General features: G+C 44.0%; 1 protein-coding gene across 1 annotated transcript in view; it reads left to right on the top strand.

Moving 5' to 3' along the window:
* Positions 1 to 21,251, top strand: part of FLT1 (fms related receptor tyrosine kinase 1) — a 175,750-nt gene that overhangs the window by 79,979 nt on the left and 74,520 nt on the right. Inside the window, exons 12-14 of the mRNA XM_040448115.1 lie at positions 3,378 to 3,492; positions 12,371 to 12,479; positions 18,531 to 18,839. Coding sequence (XP_040304049.1) covers positions 3,378 to 3,492; positions 12,371 to 12,479; positions 18,531 to 18,839 — 533 coding nt within the window. The remainder of the gene's footprint in view (positions 1 to 3,377; positions 3,493 to 12,370; positions 12,480 to 18,530; positions 18,840 to 21,251) is intronic.

Below are 21,251 nucleotides of genomic sequence, written 5' to 3'. Positions count from 1 at the left end.
TGGCGTGCTGTATGCAAATGGAGGCAGGAGTCCGAAAGCTCATTAGGCAAGGGACAGAGGCTGGGCGCATGGAGAGGACCGCGCGGAGCTGAAGCTGATAACCGTGGCCTTGTCCAGAATAGTGCCTGGGAGCTTTCTTATCTCCCTTTGACAGGAGGTGCCGTGGGCTTCCTGTGCGAAATCAGGAGTGAACGCTGCTTTCCTCTTGTTGTTCGGCTTCCTCCCCCCTCAAGACGGTTCCCAGCACAGTGATTATCTTTGCATCTTCAAACATGGCACAATCTACTTCCTCAAGAGCTTGATGTATTCTTAAGGCTTCGGCAAATTCCCCTCCCCCCCCCCCCAAATCTCTTTTCAAGTGCTGTTATTATGCTAGGTGCCAAAATAACAAACAATTTTTTTTTTTTCAATTATAAAAAGGGAAAAAGGAAAAAAAAAAAAAAAGCAGTCCCCAAATTAGAAAACAGCCACAGAATCTGTCCTGTGCACTCGGAGGACCTTTGCACCGGGGCCAACCTGTGGTGTCCATAGGAGGGCTGGTGCCACTGTCAGCGCCCTCAGAGTTTGGGGGCGGGGGTGGGGGTCAGAGGCTGACAGCCCCACGTGAACTCGGCAGACCGCGCTTCCCTCGGGAAATGCCTAGACTTGCTGGGCTCCAACATATTTCTCTGCCTTTTCCTGAAGACCAAAAGGATGCAATTAAGATCTCCGCGTGAGGCGTCCCTGGATCTTTGTCTGGGGGGAAAAGAAAGAATGAAATGCAAAGCTTCTTTTCCAGGTACAAGAGAATTTCAGCCCTTCGATGGGAACGGTACCAAGTACACACGCAGTGGCCTGATACAGGTGTGCGTGTGTGCACGAAACCCCAGCTACGTGGGGGGCAGATGTCCCGTGTATATACCCGTGTGCGTACTGAGTGTGTGTGAGAGATGCGAGGGCAGGGATGTTACAGTCTAGAGAACGGAGAATACCGATCGTGAAAAAGAGCGCGATGACGTGTGATTTCAAAACTGTGGCATTAACGTGTTTCAAGTTAGAGGAGAAAGGATATCATTCCTCTTGGGTTCGTTTTCTTCTACTAATCAGTAACAGTTCAGATGTTGACCGATTTTCCCTGATGATAATCAGGCATATCTGGCAGAAATCGCTTACACTCCTTACGGAACGGCCAGTCCTTACTGTTCTTTTTTATTTTAAATCTTATAATCTAACTTGTGTAGAAGAGAGACGTTTTATTTTATTTTATATATATTTTTTAATTCATTTATTTTTTTAAAAACAACATGAGCATAATTTTATTTAGCCTCCATATTAGGCATTTTTTTATGTCTTAAATATCTCCTGCCATTTTATTTTTTTTTCAATATATGAAATTTATAGTCAAATTGGTTTCCATACAACACCCAGTGCTCATCCCAAAAGGTGCCCTCCTCAATGCCCATCACCCACTCTCCCCTCCCTCCCACCCCCCCATCAACCCTCAGTTTGTTCTCAATTTTTAAGAGTCTAGAAGAGAGACATTTTAAAAACATCTGGGCAAGCCTGATACACGGAGCTGGTACAGTTAGGCGTGATGATGGCGTCGTTATCGTAGAAGGTGTGCGCTCTTTTAGGGATACGTAGGGCTGAAATGACACGATGTCTGAGATTTGCTTCAAAATACTTCACAGAAGAGAAAACGGAAAGAAATAAGGATAGGCCCGAACAGCTGTGGCAAAATCTTGATAACTTCTGTCTGGGCGGTGAGTCTGTGGGGCTTTAGTACATTAGGTTTCTACTTAACCAGTATGTTTGAAAATAACGAACAGTTAAATGAAAGCTCTTACTAGAAACAGCGTATCTGTCCCCCGTGCAGGTGTGGATGTTTATAGGTGTTAATGGAGTGCCAATTACACGCTAGGCCCTTGCCTTACTGTGAGGACGGAGTGCCTAAGCAGATGGGGCCCCATCCCCTGGAGCGGCTGGCCCAGGGGGGGCCACTTAGAAAGTGGTCAGTGCTCTGGGGGAGGACTTGACAGGCCCGGAGGGGAGACCACCCAGAGAGACTCAGTGGTTGAACAGTCCGGAGCCCCTTCTCAGCTCAAGGAGAGGGATAATCACAGAACTTTTTCCTGGTCATCACAGTCCCATCTGTCCGACCTTCTTCCTCACCTACTTTATTCTCTATCATCTTATGTCCATCATCGCTGCCATTGGCTGCCCTGGATCAACCGCTCATTCTTTCTGGAACTGGGCTGTTCCTCCTGGAACAGCCTGGAGGCTGAAGTTCCTGCTGGTTGGAAAAGCTCCATAATCTGCCCACAGCGTGTATAAATTAGAGCCCAGCAGGCTCTCTGCTCACCACAAATTCTGGGTAGGGAATGCGTTGTGGATGGTCTTGACTGTCAGACAAGGAAGCCTGGACTTTCTTCAGTACGCCCTTTGGAACTTTGGAGCAGAAAGGTTTCCACTAAAAATGCGAACATTCGGGTAATGGTCTGAGGTGGGAAAAGCCAGCGGGCAGCAGGGCCAGTGAAGATACTCCTGACTGGGTCAGAGTGGACGGAAGTGTCTTTTTTGTTGTTGGGATTTTTTTTAATTCACGCAGAACCTGGGTTATGTAGAACATGATACATGGCAAATAAAGATTTACACCAAAATTTGGGTAGTAAACCATACGAAAACCATAGTTTGCTGATAATAATGTGTGTTTGAGAGAGCAAGTTACCTTCTGTCTTTAAAAGGGTACTCTACTAGCTAGCTTAATAAGAGATTTCATGGACTTTTAGAAACAGAGGAGATTGTTTTATAATTAAACACTCGAGGCCTAAGCAGTTAAAGAGCTTCTCATGATCTCCCCAAACTTGGAAAGAAATAGACTGAATTTAATAACTGCTTCATGCTGTGTGTTTCCATATACACTTAATTAGCCCTGGAAAAAAAATCAGCTGTATAATGGAATATTCTGATTAAAAGCCAACCTTTTATAGATGTGAAATGCTATTATTTCCTTGAGGTTTCCATTCATTAACGTAACTTTTTTTCCCCCTGTGTTTGCATGTTTCCTCTTCCATGAACTCATTAAAATCTAGATATTCAATTTCCTAATTTTTGCATTTTTACTTAGTATTTAACATTTAGGACAGGAAGGATGTACGAAGATACGCTGGTGTGGGTTTCTTTCAGTTCAAGCAAAATGTGTTTTCTGTTTGTAAGTTCTAAGGGTGGATAGGGGGGGACACTCCAAGGGAAAGAAGAGAATGTGTTTTGTTATCTTGTTATCTCAGGACTTAACCAGTGATGATTTTGATTCCACCTGTCATCCTGGACTGGACCATGCTACCATGCTACAAAGCAACATAGTAATGACCTACTTTTTTTTTTTTTTTTTTAAATAGATATGACTTCTGCTCCAATAATGATGAACCCCTGATCCTGGATCCTGACAGCAACGTAGGAAACAGGATTGAGAGCATCACTCAGCGCACGGCAATAATAGAAGGAAAGAATAAGGTACTGTCTGCAAAAATGTGCATTTGGGATATTTATTTTAAAAACACACGCTCAGCTCCCGGTTCTAGGTTGACTAGAGCCAGAAGTCATTCGAATGCTCAAACAAAAATTCAAAGAGAAGAAAGACGAGATCTGAGACAGGTCTTCGTGCACAGATACTCTGAGACTTCTCGCACTCGGTTCTCCAGTGGCCCACCACTTCCAAAGGAATGAGTACTAGGTCCCAAAGGAGCTGCCTCTCAAATATCAATGGCTCTCGACCCTAGCTGAGTATTCGAATACTCCACGAATTATTAATTGCATTTGAATCTCTGGAGTAGAGCCTAAGGTTCATAACAAATTACCTGGGAGATTCTAGCATGGACCCAGGACTGAGAATCCCTGATAACCCATAAAGTAGGGTGTCGATAAGCATAAGCTGGTACGAGACTTAGGGCTCGAGTGGAATGTTTCCATTTCACAAAATATGTTGTTTTTCCCCCCTCTGTCTTTGCAAGGGCAAAACCTTACTCAGGGTATGCAAACACATACAGTATGTTAGGATTCCCTGACCTAAGAAATGCAAATCAAAACCACGATGAGCTATTGCCTGACACCTGTCAGAATGGCCATTATCAAAAAGACAAGAAATACTAAGTATTGGGGAGGATGTGGAGAAAAGGGAACCCTTGTGCCCTGTTGGCGAAACTCTAAATTTACACAGCTACTATGGACGACATGGAGGTTTTTGGGGGTTCCTCCAAAAATTACAAATGGAACTACCACGTAATCCAGCAGTTTGACTCTGGATATGTATCCAAAAGAAAACAAAACCACCATGTCAAAGATACGTGCCCCCTCAAGTTCATAGCAGCATTACTTACAGTAGCCCATTTATGGAAGCAAATTAAGTGTCCATCAGTGAATGAATGAAGACTATGTGGCCTGTGTAGACACAAAGGAATATTACTGAGCCACGAAAATGAATGGAGTCCTGCCACTTGGGACATTGATGGACTTGGAGGGCATTATGCAAAGTGAAAGACGTCAGGCAGAAAAAGACAAACACTGTCTGATCTCACTTACATGTGGAATCCAAAGCAAACCCCCCCAAGCTTATCGATAACAGAGAACAGATTGGTGGTGGGGTGAGGGGTGTGAAAAATAAGTGAAGGTGATCAAGCCAAGTTCCAGTGATAAAGTAACTGAGTCCTGGGGATGTAATGCACGACATAGGGACTGTCGTTGATAATACCGTATCGCATATTTGAAAGTTGCCAAGAGAATAGATGTTGGTAGTGCTCATCACAAGAAAAAAAAAAAGTTGCTTAACTATGTATGATGACAGATGTTAACTAGACTTATTTTGGTGATTGTATGGTAATACATGCAAATTACTCTCTCCATTTGAAACGAATACAATGTTATGTATCAATTATACCCCACCTTTAAAAAAATAGACTTCTAACCAAAAAAAAAAAAAAAAGTTCCCTGACCTAATGAGAGCCTAGTAGGCATCGTTGCTGGTGCTCTTTTTAGTATTAAAAAATTTTTATTGAGGTATGATTGATGTACAAAACACTGTACAGATTTGACGTATACAGTTTAATGACTTTGGAGGTAAACGCACAGCCATGAAACCATCACCGCAGTCAATGCCATAAATTTCACCCGTCGCCTCCAAGAGTTTCCTCCCATTGAATATATGAATGCATGAATGAATGATACCACTTAGCAGATGTTTCCATATAGGCCACAGCATGGTAAACTAGTACTGTGTCCTATGGTGGATCTCGAGGACTCACCTACCATAACTGAAACTTTGTACCCATTGACCAATGTTGGAAATCCAACTCCTCCTCTAAAAAAGGATGCCAAGAACTGGAAAGGCTCAGAGATTTTACCCTACTTCTAGGCTACCACAGTTTTATGTGTGGTGGTTGAAAACCTGCTACTCGTGGGCCAGATACAATGGACTTTATTACTCTCAGCAAATCTCCTGAGCTTCATGTTGGCCTTGGTCCCCCCAGCCCTCAAGTGTCCAGGTAGAAATTGTGCACGCGGTGGATTTGCATAAGAGCGGAAGAACCTTGAACTTAGGGAACGCACGTTGGGTTGCCTTTGCTGCCCTCTCTGCAAAAACACTGTGCGTTCGCTGTGCCCCTGACCTCCACTGAGCCTCAGCAGTATCTGATACCTTCTGAACTGGGCACATCTCAGTAGACCGGAGACCTGGTGACTTTTGTCTGTTGACATTAGTGAAAAATAACACTTAAAAATCTGCTCTTATCAGGCACAGGGGGAGCGATGCTTTAAAAAGGAGAAACCTATCAACCCATTGCCAAATTGTCTATTTATATATGCATATCTTGATTTGGAGCCGTTCATTCGTATGGATACTGTCGGCTGGAGTGTGATTATGCTTATGTTATCTGTGTGTCCAGCTGTATTTTTTGCATTTGAAGGCAACAAAATAGATAACATCATTCCCCCCACATAGGGTTGAACAATAACAACAAATAACATCTGAATTCCTCGTTCTGTAAAACTTTTTGACATTCGCCAGTCTTTGGGCAGAGTGCTTATCTCCTTTTTAAAGATGAGAGGGGCACCTGGGTGGCTCAGTGGGTTAAGCATCCGACTTCGGCTCAGGTCATGATCTCACTCACGGTTGTGGGTTCGAGTCCCGCGCCGGGCTCTGTGCTGACAGCTCAGAGCCTGGGACCTGCTTCAGATTCTGTGTCTCCCCCTCTCTCTGCCCCTCCCCCACTCGTGTTCTGTCTGTCTCTGTCTCTCTCAAAAATAAACGTTAAAAACAAATTTTTTATTTTTTTCAACGTTTATTTATTTTTGGGACAGGGAGAGACAGAGCATGAACGGGGGAGGGTCAGAGAGAGAGGGAGACAGAGAATCGGAAACAGGCTCCAGGCTCTGAGCCATCAGCCCAGAGCCCGACGCGGGGCTCGAACTCACGGACCGCGAGATCGTGACCTGGCTGAAGTCGGACGCTTAACCGACTGTGCCACCCAGGCGCCCCAAAAACAAATTTTTTAAATAAAGATAAGAAAAATGGGGGTGACGACATGAACTCAAACAGCTTAAATGTGGTGAATGAGAAACTCAAAGTAAAGTGTTCCTGTTCCCAAAACCACTGCTCTACCAACTAGGTACAGAAATTACGGTGGTGACGGCTTGCAACAAAATGTGAACAACCACTTGTCAAGGATTTAGGAAAAGTTTTTATGACCACAGCGGTGGTTAAAATTCTTTTTCTCTAATAGAAATGAACAGTAGTTGAAAACGTCCCATGATGGATAGCATGGGCAAGAGCAGTTCAATGAGATGCTTTGAAAAGAGGAAATTCTGTAAACTTGAAAGTTGGAGTGACACCCCGTTGTTTTTTTTTTAAAGGAAACGCCTCAGAGTAGAAAGCAAGGCGGTTGTCACAAAGTTACTAGAAAACTCTAAGATGCCGTCAATTGTGTCAGTTTGTTTTGCTTTCTGACCACGTCAGGTACACGTACCGTTGGCTCCCGGGTATTAACACGAGAATGTATGAGCCTACTTTGAGCGTCAGCTTCTAGTCCTGTTGGGGTATCCTAGCCACAAAAATACACAATAGGAAAAAAAAAAAAGTGAAAAATGAAAAAGCCAGATGAGGTTTCGAATTAGCCTGAATGAACCCTGAAGCAGCAACCTGACTCCATACAGGATACCTGGAAAGCACAGGGCGAGTGAAGGCCCAAACCCTGAGGGAGAGAAGAGCTTCCCTGATTGTCTGTCATGTGGCTTGAAACAACTTTATCGTTTCGTAATTTTGTACTTCTGCAAAGGTTTTGTTTTTAATTTTGTTTTAATGTGTTTTTATTTTTGAGAGAGGGAGAGACAGAGTGCAAGCTGGGGAGGGGCAGAGAGAGGGAGAGAGAGAGAGGGAGACAGAGAATCCGAAGCAGGCTCCAGGCTCCGAGCTGTCCGCACAGAGCCCGACGCGGGGCTCGAACCCACAAACCGTGAGATCATGACCTGAGCCGAAGTCGGACGCTCAACCCACTGAGCCACCCAGGCGCTCCTGCAAAGGTTTTAAATATAGACCTCCAGACCCAGTGGGCGCTTGTGTCCACAAAACTGCTTTTCTGTCCATGTTTAGCAAGCGTAGTAAAGTCCCAGCTTAGACTATAAATGACCCTTTTACCTACGGTCACGTAACGAGCCTGCCCAGCGACACCCCTCCCCCCGACAGATCAAGAGAATGGAGGGCTCACTGGAGCATCCGTAAGATTCCAGGCGTTTCCTTTTTTTTCCTTTTTTTTTTTTTTTTGTTTTGTTTAACTCCTAGAAGGGTGCAGAGGACAATCAAATTTAGTTTCCTTATTGGCAAGTTTTGGCCTAGATCGGTGAAAAATGAGTCATCAATTGGAGTTGCTGATAACGAGTGAGGAGTTTTAGTATTGTTTAATGGGGTTGCCAGACTGTTGGGGTTGCAGCTATGGAGTAGGAAGTCGAAGGGACCCTGGGTTAGAAAACACAGTCAGGAAATACATATTACGGCGTTAACTCCGTGAGGCCGGAGACTTGCGACAATTTTACCGTTCTGGTGACATTTCCGCCGAGGTAGTTTGCTAGTTTGGAGGTTACCTTGAGAAGTGTGCCATGTGGGACCGATCCACGAAAGAGGCATGAAACCTAATCACAGAATTGCAGTTCGGGTCTCATTTCCCACATTCCTCCAGGCTGCTTCTTTTTTGTTGTTGTTGTTGAATTCTCCTGTTCTGTTTTCCCATCACTTGGCTCCAACGTGCCACCCGAGGTTAATTTTAGATTCTTCCATGGCCTTTATATATCTACTCTTATGTCCCCCTGACACACTTAAAAGGAAACGATATTAGAAACATCCCGAGATTAAAATCACCGTTCCATATTTAGACCTTTTAAAATGCGTTCTGGAAATTAGGCAGAATTACCCATCATCCCATCCATTCTCTTCCATGAGGTTCAAACCGCATTGTAGTAGGGAGTTACTAATGCTTGGGGAGAGGGAAGGAAGGAAGGGGTATGAATAACTTCCCACTTTACAGTACCTGACAACACATTTCATCAGCATTCTTGGGTCGTGTAAAAGAACCCGGAGAATGACGTTAAGGGTCTTTTTCTACTGTCTAAATCCTTGGGGTCCTGGCAGGGCAAGTTAAAGGCACCCTCGAAGTGTACATTCCACATGTAACAACTCAAATTCTTGGCACTTGCCCTTTTAAGTATTAAGTTAATATTTGGTGTTCCAACTGTTAGGTTATTTTCATTTTTTTTCCCCCTTTGAAACAATAGTATTTGGTTACAGGCACCGGGGAAAGGATTTGTCCCTTTCACTCAGAAGACTCCTGCGTTTAGACTTAACGCCCTAGGAGAAGTTGTCTTCTGCCCAGAAAAACCGCACCCACCTACAATTCACACTGGAGCTTTTTCTGACCCTATAAAGTTTCTACTTCCGTTACCAAACATCTTTTGTTTTTCATGAAAATACGTTTCCGTTTGTAATTTAAAAATACATTATCTGGGGGCGCCTGGGTGGCGCAGTCGGTTAAGCGTCCAACATCAGCCAGGTCACGATCTCGCGGTCCGTGAGTTCGAGCCCCGCGTCGGGCTCTGGGCTGATGGCTCGGAGCCTGGAGCCTGTTTCCGATTCTGTGTCTCCCTCTCTCTCTGCCCCTCCCCCGTTCATGCTCTGTCTCTCTCTGTCCCAAAAATAAATAAAAAACGTTGAAAAAAAATTAAAAAAAAATACATTATCTGGAAAAAGAAGTGCTCTAGAATCAGATAATTTTTAATAAAGTTGATCATAGGGTTTTAATTTCATCTTCTCTTTAAATTTCCTTCTTTATAACTTTTTCATTCATCCGTCCTGTTTTCAAACCTTATAATAATGGATCAGTTGAAAAACAGCTTGCAGCTTGTGTCAAATAATAAGAAAGAACCGAGTATTTCTGTCCCTAGGAAGATTTCAGCTTATGTGACCCATCTCTGCCAATTTAAGGATGTATTCTTCAAGAAAAATTCAATCCGAAGAGTAGACAGAACACTACCAATAGATCTGTGCTTTTCCATCTAAAGAGTTTTAAGGCAAAAAGCAGTTTCATGTAGAGATCAAGGGTAATATACCCACCTCACGGGGCTATAGGGAGGAGTAAATGAGATAATACCTCACACATTGGCACACAGCTAGAGGGCTACATAAATGTACCCAGAAACAAATAATGTAAACCCCCATCAATGTCATTTTCTCATTCGATTTTAATAGAAACTTGGGAGAGGTGAGTTCTGGAGCAGACTTGCCTATGGCTAAGGTGTTGGTTTGGGGAGGGCTCATTCAAGCAAAATAAGAGAGACTCGGATGCATTTGTATCTCTGTGGCTCATCGTGTGACCTGTATTCCTTTCATTGCTAGGTATCTCGATTTTATTCTCTGATTATACACGGGTTCTGAGCTATCCATCTGTTCATTGGAATTATCGCCAGATTGCCTGCCCAAGTCTTAACTATGGCAGATGTGCACGTCTGAATTGACTTTCCCTTGCTCATTTGCTTTGAGTTCAGTGAAATCAAAGTAATTTTAATAGAAACGCAGATAGAACTTTCAGATTCAGGTAATCACTGTCCCTAATATCAGCATTCTCGGTACAGACAGAAATGAGTTCCTCACTTATTTATTGAGCAACAAATCAAAGAACGTAGATAGGATTGTGCCGAGGCCTGCGAGGATAAACACTTGAGAGCTAACGTCATAAGAAAAGCAGTGCTTGAGCTGGGGGGGGGGGGGGGGTGCGAAGGACCTTCATTGGTGTCCCTTGGGTCTGAACTGGCTGCGTCTGGGCCCAAGTTTCCAGAGACCAAATAAAGAAGTCATAGTCTTACTTGACAGTCTGCATTGTCCCAGCGGCCACAAGCTAACACTTCTTTTCACGTTGCTGCCTGCAAGCTTCTCTTCGAAGTATTTCCATGTTCTTCCATGGCTTTTAAGTGGGGGGTGCGATAATTCAAAAGAAATATTCTGGAGAGCTCTTTCCTCTTACTTGCCACCTCTTATATCGATTAATAATTAACATAGAGAAAAAAAATAATTAACATAGAGAGAAAGACCCCTGAGCTCCTTCAGGGTCTTCTCTACTGGTTATTTGCCTGCATGGGAGTATTTTCTCTGCAGAAGAGAGAATAATACATATTTGGCCATCAAGTAGGGAATTTCGTCTCTATCACCTTAAAGTAGGCCTTCAAGGACTCTTCAAGATTAAGGATAGGGATTGTGTCACGTTCATCTCTGTTTCCCCTACAACATCTGCTCAGTGCCTTGATGAACACCCAATCAGTGAGGGCGAAGTTGAATGAGAATTGCCACAAATTGCAGATGTTTTCATTGCCAATAATGTCAACGACATACAGGATATATGAGCAGATGTAATTAAACAGATCCAACAAACAGAAGAGGAAACAACATGTAATATACACTCTACCATAGTGAAAATTACAGAAAATTTGCCGCCCAAAACAAACAAAAAAACTAGGAGTGTAGTTTTCAGTCGTCTTGATCTGTAGATAAAAGACAGAAACGTGTCCATTTATTGGCTGGGATAGGAGAACATAAGTGAAGTGACGAGCCCATTACTTAGCAACTCAGAAAAATGTTAGGACCCTTTGTAGAGTTTGTGTTCATCGTCTTAGCATGCCCACTGTCACATTTTAGTCTATATGTTACTTTAGCCTGTGAGTCACTGGGTCTAAATAACACTTCGGGGAGGACACCCCTCTCATCCCGAGGCATCACTACAGGCAGCCTCTGTAATTTCAAAGCCTCTGACCAGTGATTTGTGTTCTAGGGCAAGAGCTGCAACAATCTAGAAATAATGGGATAAATTCTTTTTTTTTTTTGTCCTTTTAAATATAAAAAGCTTAACTAGCATTTTTCATTTTTTTTTAATGTATAAGTGTGTATTTTTTGCCAGGCTGGGTTAAATTTTAAAACCAACCATCTGTTGCGTATTACTAATTTTTATCTTTATTCTTTTTTAATCGATCTTTAAAAAGACAGCAAAGCGGGTCTTGAAGGTGTGTAAATGTGTGTCGCACTACTCTTTGAGACATCACAGCTTAGATCGTGCCTTCACACTCACCCCGGTGTCTCTTTCAGGGCTCATTAGTCAAACAGCACTAAAATCTAGTGAAACGATACTGTCGTATTCACAACTTTGGTCTTCATTTCCTAGACTGGGAATTGGCAGGCGAAGAAGTTGAGTAATTTGTGCACATGCGCACACACACACACACACACACACACACACACACTGACAACCTCAGTGAACTTTCCAGCCTCTCCCTCAGCACCTTCGGGGCTATGAGGCTACATTCTTTGAGTGCCTACAAGAAAGGGTTCAGCCCGCCTTTCTCCACTGTCCCTGCCCACTGGACATGCCCATTACAGAAGCAAACAGCAAAGAGACCTCCTGTTACCAAACGCATCCATGATCTCAGGTCATCCGAACAAAAGGGAAGGCCTCGGCCTCACCTGTTCCTCTCATTGACGTGGAAGTGACCACCTCACAGAGTAGGACGTGCCGTCCCGCATCTCGGCTTTAGGTCTATAATTGTTACGCCAGCAGCACGAGATAAATAAGCCTGAAACCCTCATGTGAGTCGGATGTCATAGCCCCCGGTCTCCTGAGGACCCGCTTTCCTGTTATTTTTCCATTCTTGCTGGGGCTCGGCGGAGGGAGAGCCTTCTGGTAAACCACCGTGCGTGCAATAGTACCCTTGCTGAATGAATGGAATAGCTGAATCATTTCAGCCCTCAGAAGAATCTTCGGGATGTTCAAATGGTTCTTTGCTCTCGCTAAAGTTTCCTTTTCTTTCACAGACGGCTAGTACCTTGGTTGTGGCGGACGCTAGGATTTCTGGAATCTACAGTTGCGTGGCTTCTAATAAAGTAGGGACTGTGGAAAGAAACATAAACTTTTATATCACAGGTAAGTGATATACCCTATACTCACAAAGATAGCCTGGTGACCTTGATGTCCTTACAATTTGCTTCTTGGTGCACTTAGAGCTGGAAGGATTTTTGTTTTTAAAAAATTCCATAGAATTGTTAAACGTTGAGTAACTTCATCCTTGCTCTCAGGAATAGAATTTGGCGTCACTGGATCTAACAAGTTATTTCTCCAAGTTCCCTTGTAGAGCTGTCTGTGTGCATCTTCCTCCCCAGATTGGGTCGTGAGGTTAGGATCTTGTCGTACTCGTTTTTAAACTCTTTTCCGCACCTGGCACGGGGTCTGGTACATAGCAGTTGTTTGGTAATAATCAAGGAAACCAAACCTTTGATGACGTGTTTTTTTTTTTTTTTTTTTAATTAAAAAGCTAATTGTCTCACAACGTAAGTCATTTCTGCTTTTGGGGAATGAGGCTCTCCTATAGAACTGAAACTGAGTTTGTTGACGGTAACTCGTGCTGTTTTTTGGTAGCATTTACTGATTTTCAGCCTTAAATATGATGGTCTCTGCAAATCTTAAAATGTCCAAGGGACACAAATGGCACTCCCTATGTCCCTCCATGGGTACAGGAAGGAAGTAAGTAGCTCAAAGTATAAAAACAATTGCCTGGCTCCACACTCCCCCAATTTTCTGAGGAAACCCGGGCAGTTTGCCAGCTTTCTGGAAACTTCGCGCTGCATGGGGCAGGCTGCAGCAGTTGCCTAGAGTTCTCTAGAAAGAAATAGGTAGGTCTGATTGCATGAGACATATGGGATGTCAGATCACAGGGAGCCTTCCGGCAAGTTAGCCAATCCTCAGAGAAGCTGTGTCGTGGGAGATCTCCTGAGGTAGATTCTCACAGAATGTGAGAGCCGGAAGAGACTTGAGAGGCTATTCAGCCTGATAGCCCCCACACTTTCCAGGTGAGGAAATGGGGTTTGGAGAGGTGAAGAGGGACACAGCAGAGCCACTCCTAGACCGGGTCAGCCCCTGTCCCCTTACAGCTGAGAAGTATAAGGGAAATCGTGTTTGTATCTACTCCAAGTTGGAAAATTCCTTTATTTAGAGAAGGATTCAGATAGCCATTGCACACAATATTGGTTCTCTTATCAGTGTGGGATGATTTGGACCACTTAGGAACAAAGGTTTGTACTGTCCTTTATGTTTGATTGGAAACAAATTCCTATGCAAATCCTAAGTCACCGTACGTATGATTTAAAGTATAAAAGATTGAGCAATCCTGTGCTGAACGTTCAACAAGTTTATACAAGTTTAGTTCAACAAGTTTATACAAGAATAGAACAGTTCAGCGCTGCTCTGAGCACTTGAACGGCTCTCCGTGAAGCCCCGTCTTTATAGGAAGACAGTTTTAACACAAAAAAGAAATGTCACATCCTCATATCAAGAGGCATGTGTAGCAGCAAGGTGGCAGGTGCATTTACCGACGCTAAGCCAATGCTGTCCGATAGAAATACAAGCCACACACGTAATTTAGAATTTTCCAGTAAAACTATATTTTTGAAGAATAAAAAGTAAGATGAATTTTATGTAAGCCAGTGTATCCGAAATATCATCATCTTGACATGTGATCAATATTTTTAAAACCTTGTTCGGCTTCAGTGTTTAAAATTTAAAGTAATTGAGATAAAACGGAATACAATTCAGTTCTTGGCCGTCACACTCGCCCCATTCGAAGGGCTCGGTAGCCACACGTGGCCAGTGGGTACCGTGTGGTCCGGTGGTGCTCTGAGCCTCTGAGAAGGAAGGGCTGAGGTGGTCCGGGGGAAGGAGGGCATGAAATCTGAACAGGTAGAAGGAAGAGGCTAGCCTTGCCCTGACGTTCTCAGAGCCCAGACCGGATACCATGCTATGGTTCGGCTTCTCATGGGCAGATAGACCTCTCCACGATGGCCCGAAATGTGAAACGCGGATGCCGAATTCGGGGACTACTCACAGGTCCACAGCGGGATGTGACAGTGCCTGAAGGTGCAGAAGGAACTGACCCCCCTCTTCTCTTTCTATTCCTGGCTGGGCCCCACTAGTGCACCCACGTGTATGGTCAGCCAAGTACTGTCCGCACCCCTAACAGTCTTCCCTGGGACCTACAAGTGTGCCCACTCATGAGCAGTCTGACCTCAGGAGGACTTTTTCAGTCTGGAAGCAGACTTGAGGCCATCTTTACAGGGAATTCTGGGATCCCCAGGACCCCCCCCCCAAAAAAAAAAAGACATGGAATGGGGGGTGGCACAGGCTTGGGGTGGCATGCTTTCCTGACCCCACAGACTCTTTATATTGGGGCGGGGGTGGGGGGAAGGACAGCCAGCATAGAGCCAAGTAAAGGCCCAGGGCAGGGACCCCTCTTGCCTGGAGCTGAAGGCAATACCGGAAGAGGAGTTACCAAGAGTGGAGGGGAATGTTGTGTTCGTTTCCTTGTTGTTCGGAGTCCCCCGAAATGATGAATTTGATGACCAGCCTCAACTGCAACACCAATATCTAGCCCATCCTACTGAACTTTGCATTGTTGTGTGTCTGTCTGTGGTCAGCATGTCTGTTGAATGCAGACAGAGATTCCCTCCTACTCCTTCCACATTATACAATTTTTAACCATGGGATGGCTAAATCCTTTCTAGATCTCTAGGCTTGTCCTCAGAAACGGGCGATGAGAATTCAAGTCAAACATACGTACTTGAGGCTTACAGTGTTTTCCTCTAGAAATTCAAGAGCTTTAATCTTAAACTGAATAGAATTGCTCTGAATTATTTTCTGCTAGTCCTGAAAAGTTCTAGTTTTGGTAATGATAATTTGCTTATATTCGTTGTTTTTTTAATTATGACTCTTTTCTTTCTTAAATCCTTATCATGAGATTTATTGTCAACTAGAGATAGAGCTAAGTACTCAGGAATGTTGCCCCTTCCACGTCTGTTTTCTGAAAGATGAATGCATATTTGCTTGGTGTTTATACTTAACCTAGTGCAAACACTGGTTTAAAAGATCTGTCTAAAATTCACCTGTTCTAAATCAAAAGATCTGGATTTGGATCCTTACTGGTCCTCATTTCAGTCCTGTTGCCCGTTTGTTAAAATATAATAACAATTTAACACAGTTGCCTTCCAAATTAATGAAAACAAGTTGGCCTTGGCCTTTAGAATTCCCCACCCCTTGTGCTCTAAACTTTGCCATTCACTTGCACGTAGTAGCTACTTGAAACAAACAAACAACTTTCTAGTAACCACTCACTTCTTAGGGAATGTTATTTCTGTTCTTCAGCAGAAGGAAAGCCTTCTTTATTAGGACCTGACAAGCTATACCTCTCAACCTGTGCATTTCTATGCTTGTCTGTTTCGTGAGCTTAATTCACATGTTTGATCCAACTGAGTCAAAATGTCCATCCCCTAATACACACCTGTGTAAATAGATTACTCTTGCACCTACCCCTAAATCAGATATCTCTTCCGAGCAAGGATTGATTCTTCTCCATGACATCTCATAAGATGCCATGGATGCGATATGAATTAGTTGGTGCCGACGAGGATTGTGCCGAAATCTGCAGCAGATACGCCAGTGTGGGAAGGTCGCCTGCTTTCGCTTCATTAGAAGGCAGTTCTTTCCTGGGTCTGTTTTTGTACTCCATCTAAAAAAACAAATCCACATGAATTGAGAGGAAAAAAATCCCTCTGGATTCCTTAACTAGTGTTAGGACGTTTTACTTATCATCTTCTATGGATCAGAAGAGAATGCCTGAGAGAGAGTCGTTTCTAAGAGGCTGTCTGGTGACATGAACTAAAGTGACTTCGCTAACGGTGTGAGAAGCAGACCTCAAAACCCAGCTGGTTCTTTTCTTTGCCTCCGTGTGTGTGTTTTTGCCATTTGTTGGCACTCCGCGGGACTAGGGCTGGGTGTGTTAGCAATTACTGGGGGTGAAGCAGGAACAGTACTGCCTTATCTCCCTGGTTTCCCAGTGTCACTAAATGCATTTTATTTTGAGATTCCTCGTGGTGCTTGGCAAAGATAAACAAAATCTTCCATCAGGAAACCTGTGAGCTATTTCCACAGGAAGTTTCAAATCACTAAAGTAAATAGAAACTCTGCATGATCTCAATGGTGTTACTTGGGCTCGCTTGGGTTCTGACAGCCAGGACGGGACCTCATAAATGGCAAGCCCGGGGTCTTTGAAGAAATGATTCGACTGTGGCCCGTGTGCACACGACGGCTGGTATCTGCGAGGAGGCTGACGGCTGACGTTTTACTCCTCAGGCTTGGAAAATGTCCCAAATGTAAAAAGATGCTGAGTTAGAGGGGCTGTTTCTGACACCTTATTGTTATGTTGAAAATGAGTGTTAGCTGCTTCGGCATCTTCTGACCCATTCTTAGCTTTTCATTTTAAAAGCAGGAAAACCTTTGCTGGTCTCCTCTCCAGCCACTGACAGCTTCATAAGCCACTGTTACCCCCTGCTCCCAGGTTTCAAATGAATACTTTGGCATTTCTTCAGACGTGACACTTTATAATAAAGTCAAAGCCCAGAAAAATCAGAAAAACAAGCAAAGCCCGATTTAGGAAAGAGTTGATATGATATCTAATTTTGGACTATTGTCCCCCTAAGGTTTAAAGGTTTCTTTATAGCTTTGTGTGCAACGGATAATAATAATAATAATAGCAGAACATAATGCTTTTCATCTTCAAAGTACTTTGTAAAATGTTGGCCCAAATTCTTTGCTCAAATACAGACATGCCACCAAGTGACAAGCAATGGGAGGGTTTTGAGAGCAGGTCAGTTCGGGGCCAGTGACCAATGATTTCTTTTCTTTTTTTTTTTTTTTTTTTTTTTTTTTTAAATCCTCCGGGGAAATGCTCCCAAATGAGACCAGGGAGCTTGAGCGCAAAAAGCTGAGTGAAGGTCAAGGTTAAGAAAGCAGAGGAGGCACGCTCCTGAGGTGTTGCTGGGGACAGAGATGGTTAGCTGGGGATTGACAGGAGAGAAATGGCTTTTGATGGCACGGTAGCTCTCAGAAGGTGTTCCCTACGTTTTTGAGAGTAAACTTGATTTTTAGAAATTACTCTCCCCCTCCCCCATCGGAGCATCAGGCAGCTCTTCCAGATGAGTTGACTGCATTTTGTTCTCCTATGTCCAAGTAGGACCGTCCCCCTGAAAGGGTACCTGAGCATGTGCCGTGGCTCTTCTCTGCCCACTGTGCCAGCCAAGGGCAGGCAAGGTAGATAGCACCCCAGCAGGATGGGTACTATCCATCCAATTGTAGGAAACTGGGGAGACCAGTTGGTTTTTTTACTGGAAAAGTCTAGGCTTAAAGTGGTGTTGACCGGCATGGCTCAAGTCTCCTACCACGTACCTGGGACTTCCTCACTTATTTTGGAGAAGCTTGACCATTAAACTACCCTTGGGTTTTTTTTGTGGTTTTTGTTTTTTGTTTTTTTGTTGTTAAAAAGAAACAGAGGCACGAGGAGAAACCATGAGAGAGAGGAATGCTTTTAAATATTTATGTTTTGAGAGAGATGGTGCGCAGGGGAGGGGCAGAGAGAGGGAGACAGAAGATGAGAAGCAGGCTCTGTGCAAATAGCGGGACTCGAACTCGTGAACCATGAGACCGTGATCTGAGCTACAGACGGACATTTAGCCTACTGAGCCACCCAAGTCCCCCCCATCCTTGGTTTTTAGTTCAAATGTCTCTTTTACGACTTGCCCATTTCACCCAGTCACCAGGAGGAGTCCTGTGCAGACTAAAGAAATGGGAAACGTGGTCATCATTCCAAGTTGTAAAACAAATTCCACTCTGTTGCCCCAAACAAGGAAAATGTCCCCCCCCCCCCCCGAATCAGCCTGCTTTGCATTTCCTGCCTCGCTTCTGATGGGCTGCCCTTAGGTGGCTCTTACCTATGTTGGATCAGTTCCCCAGAAAGGAAGAGACACATACTCATCCTTTTAAGGCTGATGCTGAGAGAATTCGTGTAGGAACGGTTGTTAAGATCTGTGACTGTCTCCGGATGAGACGCCTTGAGTTTTCTACGAACTGAAGCTCTTTGTTCTTGTTTTACAGACGTGCCCAACGGATTTCACGTTAACTTGGAAAAAATGCCGACGGAAGGAGAGGACCTGAAACTGTCTTGCACAGTTAACAAGTTCTTATACAGAGACATTACTTGGCTTTTGCTGCGGACAGTTAAAAACCGCACAATGCATCACAGTATCAGCAAGCAAAAAATGGCCATCACTAAAGAATACTCTGTTACTCTCGATCTCACCGTCAAGAATGCTTCCCTGGAAGATTCAGGCACGTATGCCTGCAGAGCCAGGAACATATACACAGGGGAAGAAATCCTCCAGAAGAAAGAAGTTACAATTAGAGGTGAGCACTGCAGCAAAAAGGCTGTTTTCTCTCGGATCTCCAAATTTAAAAGCACGAGGAATGATTGTACCACACAAAATAATGTAAAACATTAAAGGACTCATTAAAAAGTAACAGTTGTCTCATATCATCTTGATTTATTGTCACTGTTGCTAACTTTCCGGCTCAGAGGAGATGCTCCTCCCAAAATGAGTTTGGAGATGATAGTGATGTTGAGCTCCCAAGGTCCCAGCCCGGGGCTCCCCACTCAGGCTGAGGGGCTCTGCTCTCTGGGGCCGACTTGGTGCGCGTTTGGATTTGGAGGATCCCTGCGGCGCATTCTCTGTTTTGTTTTTTTGTTTTTTTTTTGTCAGTCTTTGCTGTCTCCTCCTGCCTGATAAACAACAACCTGGGATTGATCCTTTCCTCCCACTCTGATGCCAGCCTCTTTGTATTTTTAAGTGTCGAAGCTACGCAAACTGAATAATTTAAACACGTGCGCTGGTTTCCGCCAAAGATGGACGTGAATAAGTTAATCTTCCAGCTCAGAACAAGTACAGTTGAACTTGAGACTCTGTCGGACCTCCGCCTGGTTTTATTTTGTACTATTTCCTCCGCTCTTGATTTGTAAATGGCACCTGGATAGCAAGTTATAATGCTTATTTATTTGAAAATGCTTTTTATTATTATTATTATTATTATTATTATTATTATTATTACATTATAAGCACATTAATCTTAAACTGGAGTTCTAAAATGGGCCCCAGGAGTGCAAGATGTTGGTGTAGTTCAGAGGTATTAAAGCTTTATCACAGTATGAATTAAGAATGCCCACCGGAGTCCAGCCGGTTCGTAATCCGGGCAACCAGGCCACTGGTCAGCACGGGGCCTCTGAGTGGACCAGCAGCCACTGACCGCCTCTGACAAAAAGTGGATCCTGCCTTCATTTTACGAATATTTGTCCCCTGGTTATTCTTTTAAAGAACTCCCTTCTCTCTCAGTGATGGCATTCAGAGACAAACCACGATCCGTTTATCAAGGAAATCAAGGCATTCGTGACCGAAGGTTGAATGCATTCTTCTAAATGCGCCTGTCAAACAAAGTCCACTTTCCCTGTATGCAGATGGTGATAGGATTTTTTGGGGGATTAAGAAATGGGAAAATCCCAGGAGCAGACTTCAGGGAGCCGTGTTTAAATCAGGAGAGGTTATAATCTCTTGTAGGCTTGCATTTGAGGGGAAAGTGACTTTTTCACCAATTTAATATGCACTGTTCTGTTGTTTTCATCAATGATCGATCATGATATGTGACTTGCATGGACTATTGGAAAACAACCTCCAGGGACCAAAATAGCCGGGGCTGAGAACACAGTGGCCGGGCAGCTCAATAGAAGGTGACATTATGACAACTTTTCAGGCTTGGGAACTCACCAGACCGTTTCCTCCTTTAGGTAACAGACCCTGTCCCACGGGCTAAACTTGTCTTTCACGTGGGAATTGCTTTTGTCAAGTGTGAAGGAGTAAACAATAGCATTTCCCCAGAATGCCCGTTTCATGGAGCCCCAAATGCTCAGAAAACAATTAGGAACCTGGAAGTTGTCAGCCCAGAGGAAAGAATAATCAATTGTATCTTGAAATTTTACCTATGGCTCTTTTCGCCTGGCGTCTTTGTTCATTATAAGTCAGCGTGTTCCTTCGGGAAACAATGCCTCAGTGCCCCCAGATCGCGGGGACTCGATTTGGACTAAAGCTGAAAACACAAGTAAAACGGCTGAGGGATATCACTTCTGGAAAAGATGGCAAATCAGACGTGCAGAATCGATCATTTCCTTCCCCTTGAAATTGCAGTTGCGAGCTTCGCGGGGAGGGGAAGGGTGTTAGTATTTGCAGGAGATGATCTTAAGAATTCCATCGAGTAATTCATTGTTCACTGTGGAATCCGTCCGTCCAGAGAGTTTCGGAAAGAAAGACCAACTGGGTGGGTTGTGTTTCGTATTAGTCACTCTTTTGGGTGTGGAGGAAGGGGAGGGGGAGAATGGGGGAAAGGGAAAGAAAAAAGAGCCTAATGTGGAGGATGATTGAGTTGGAGTAGAGGACGCGAGGCTGGTTCCTCAGTTCCCATTCCAAGTGGAGAAGAGAAAACGAGATCTTTATGAAACCAGGCAGATCTCTGGGGCCATAGCAGTGAAGAGCCAGTGGGGAGTGATCTTTGGCTATTGATAACCAGCGGAAATACTCTGTTACTTCGGATTTTCTCAGTTGGCAGGGATCAGCTTCCCTTTGCTAAGTTGTGGAAAGCAGCTACCCATTCCATCCAGCCACTGAGGCTTAACAACAAGGGCTCAGTGTACCTTTCTCACTTAAAATGTCAAAACAGATGATGGGGCATAAAGGGCGAATGGATAAAATGATTCCTTGGTTGACTGGTCATTAA

This window comes from Herpailurus yagouaroundi, unplaced genomic scaffold (assembly GCF_014898765.1).
Source record: "Herpailurus yagouaroundi ecotype Mexico unplaced genomic scaffold, PumYag 197, whole genome shotgun sequence".
Lineage (NCBI taxonomy): Eukaryota > Metazoa > Chordata > Mammalia > Carnivora > Felidae > Herpailurus > Herpailurus yagouaroundi.
The sequence above is the reverse complement of the archived record's forward strand: the minus strand, read 5'-3'. Positions and strand labels throughout refer to the sequence as shown.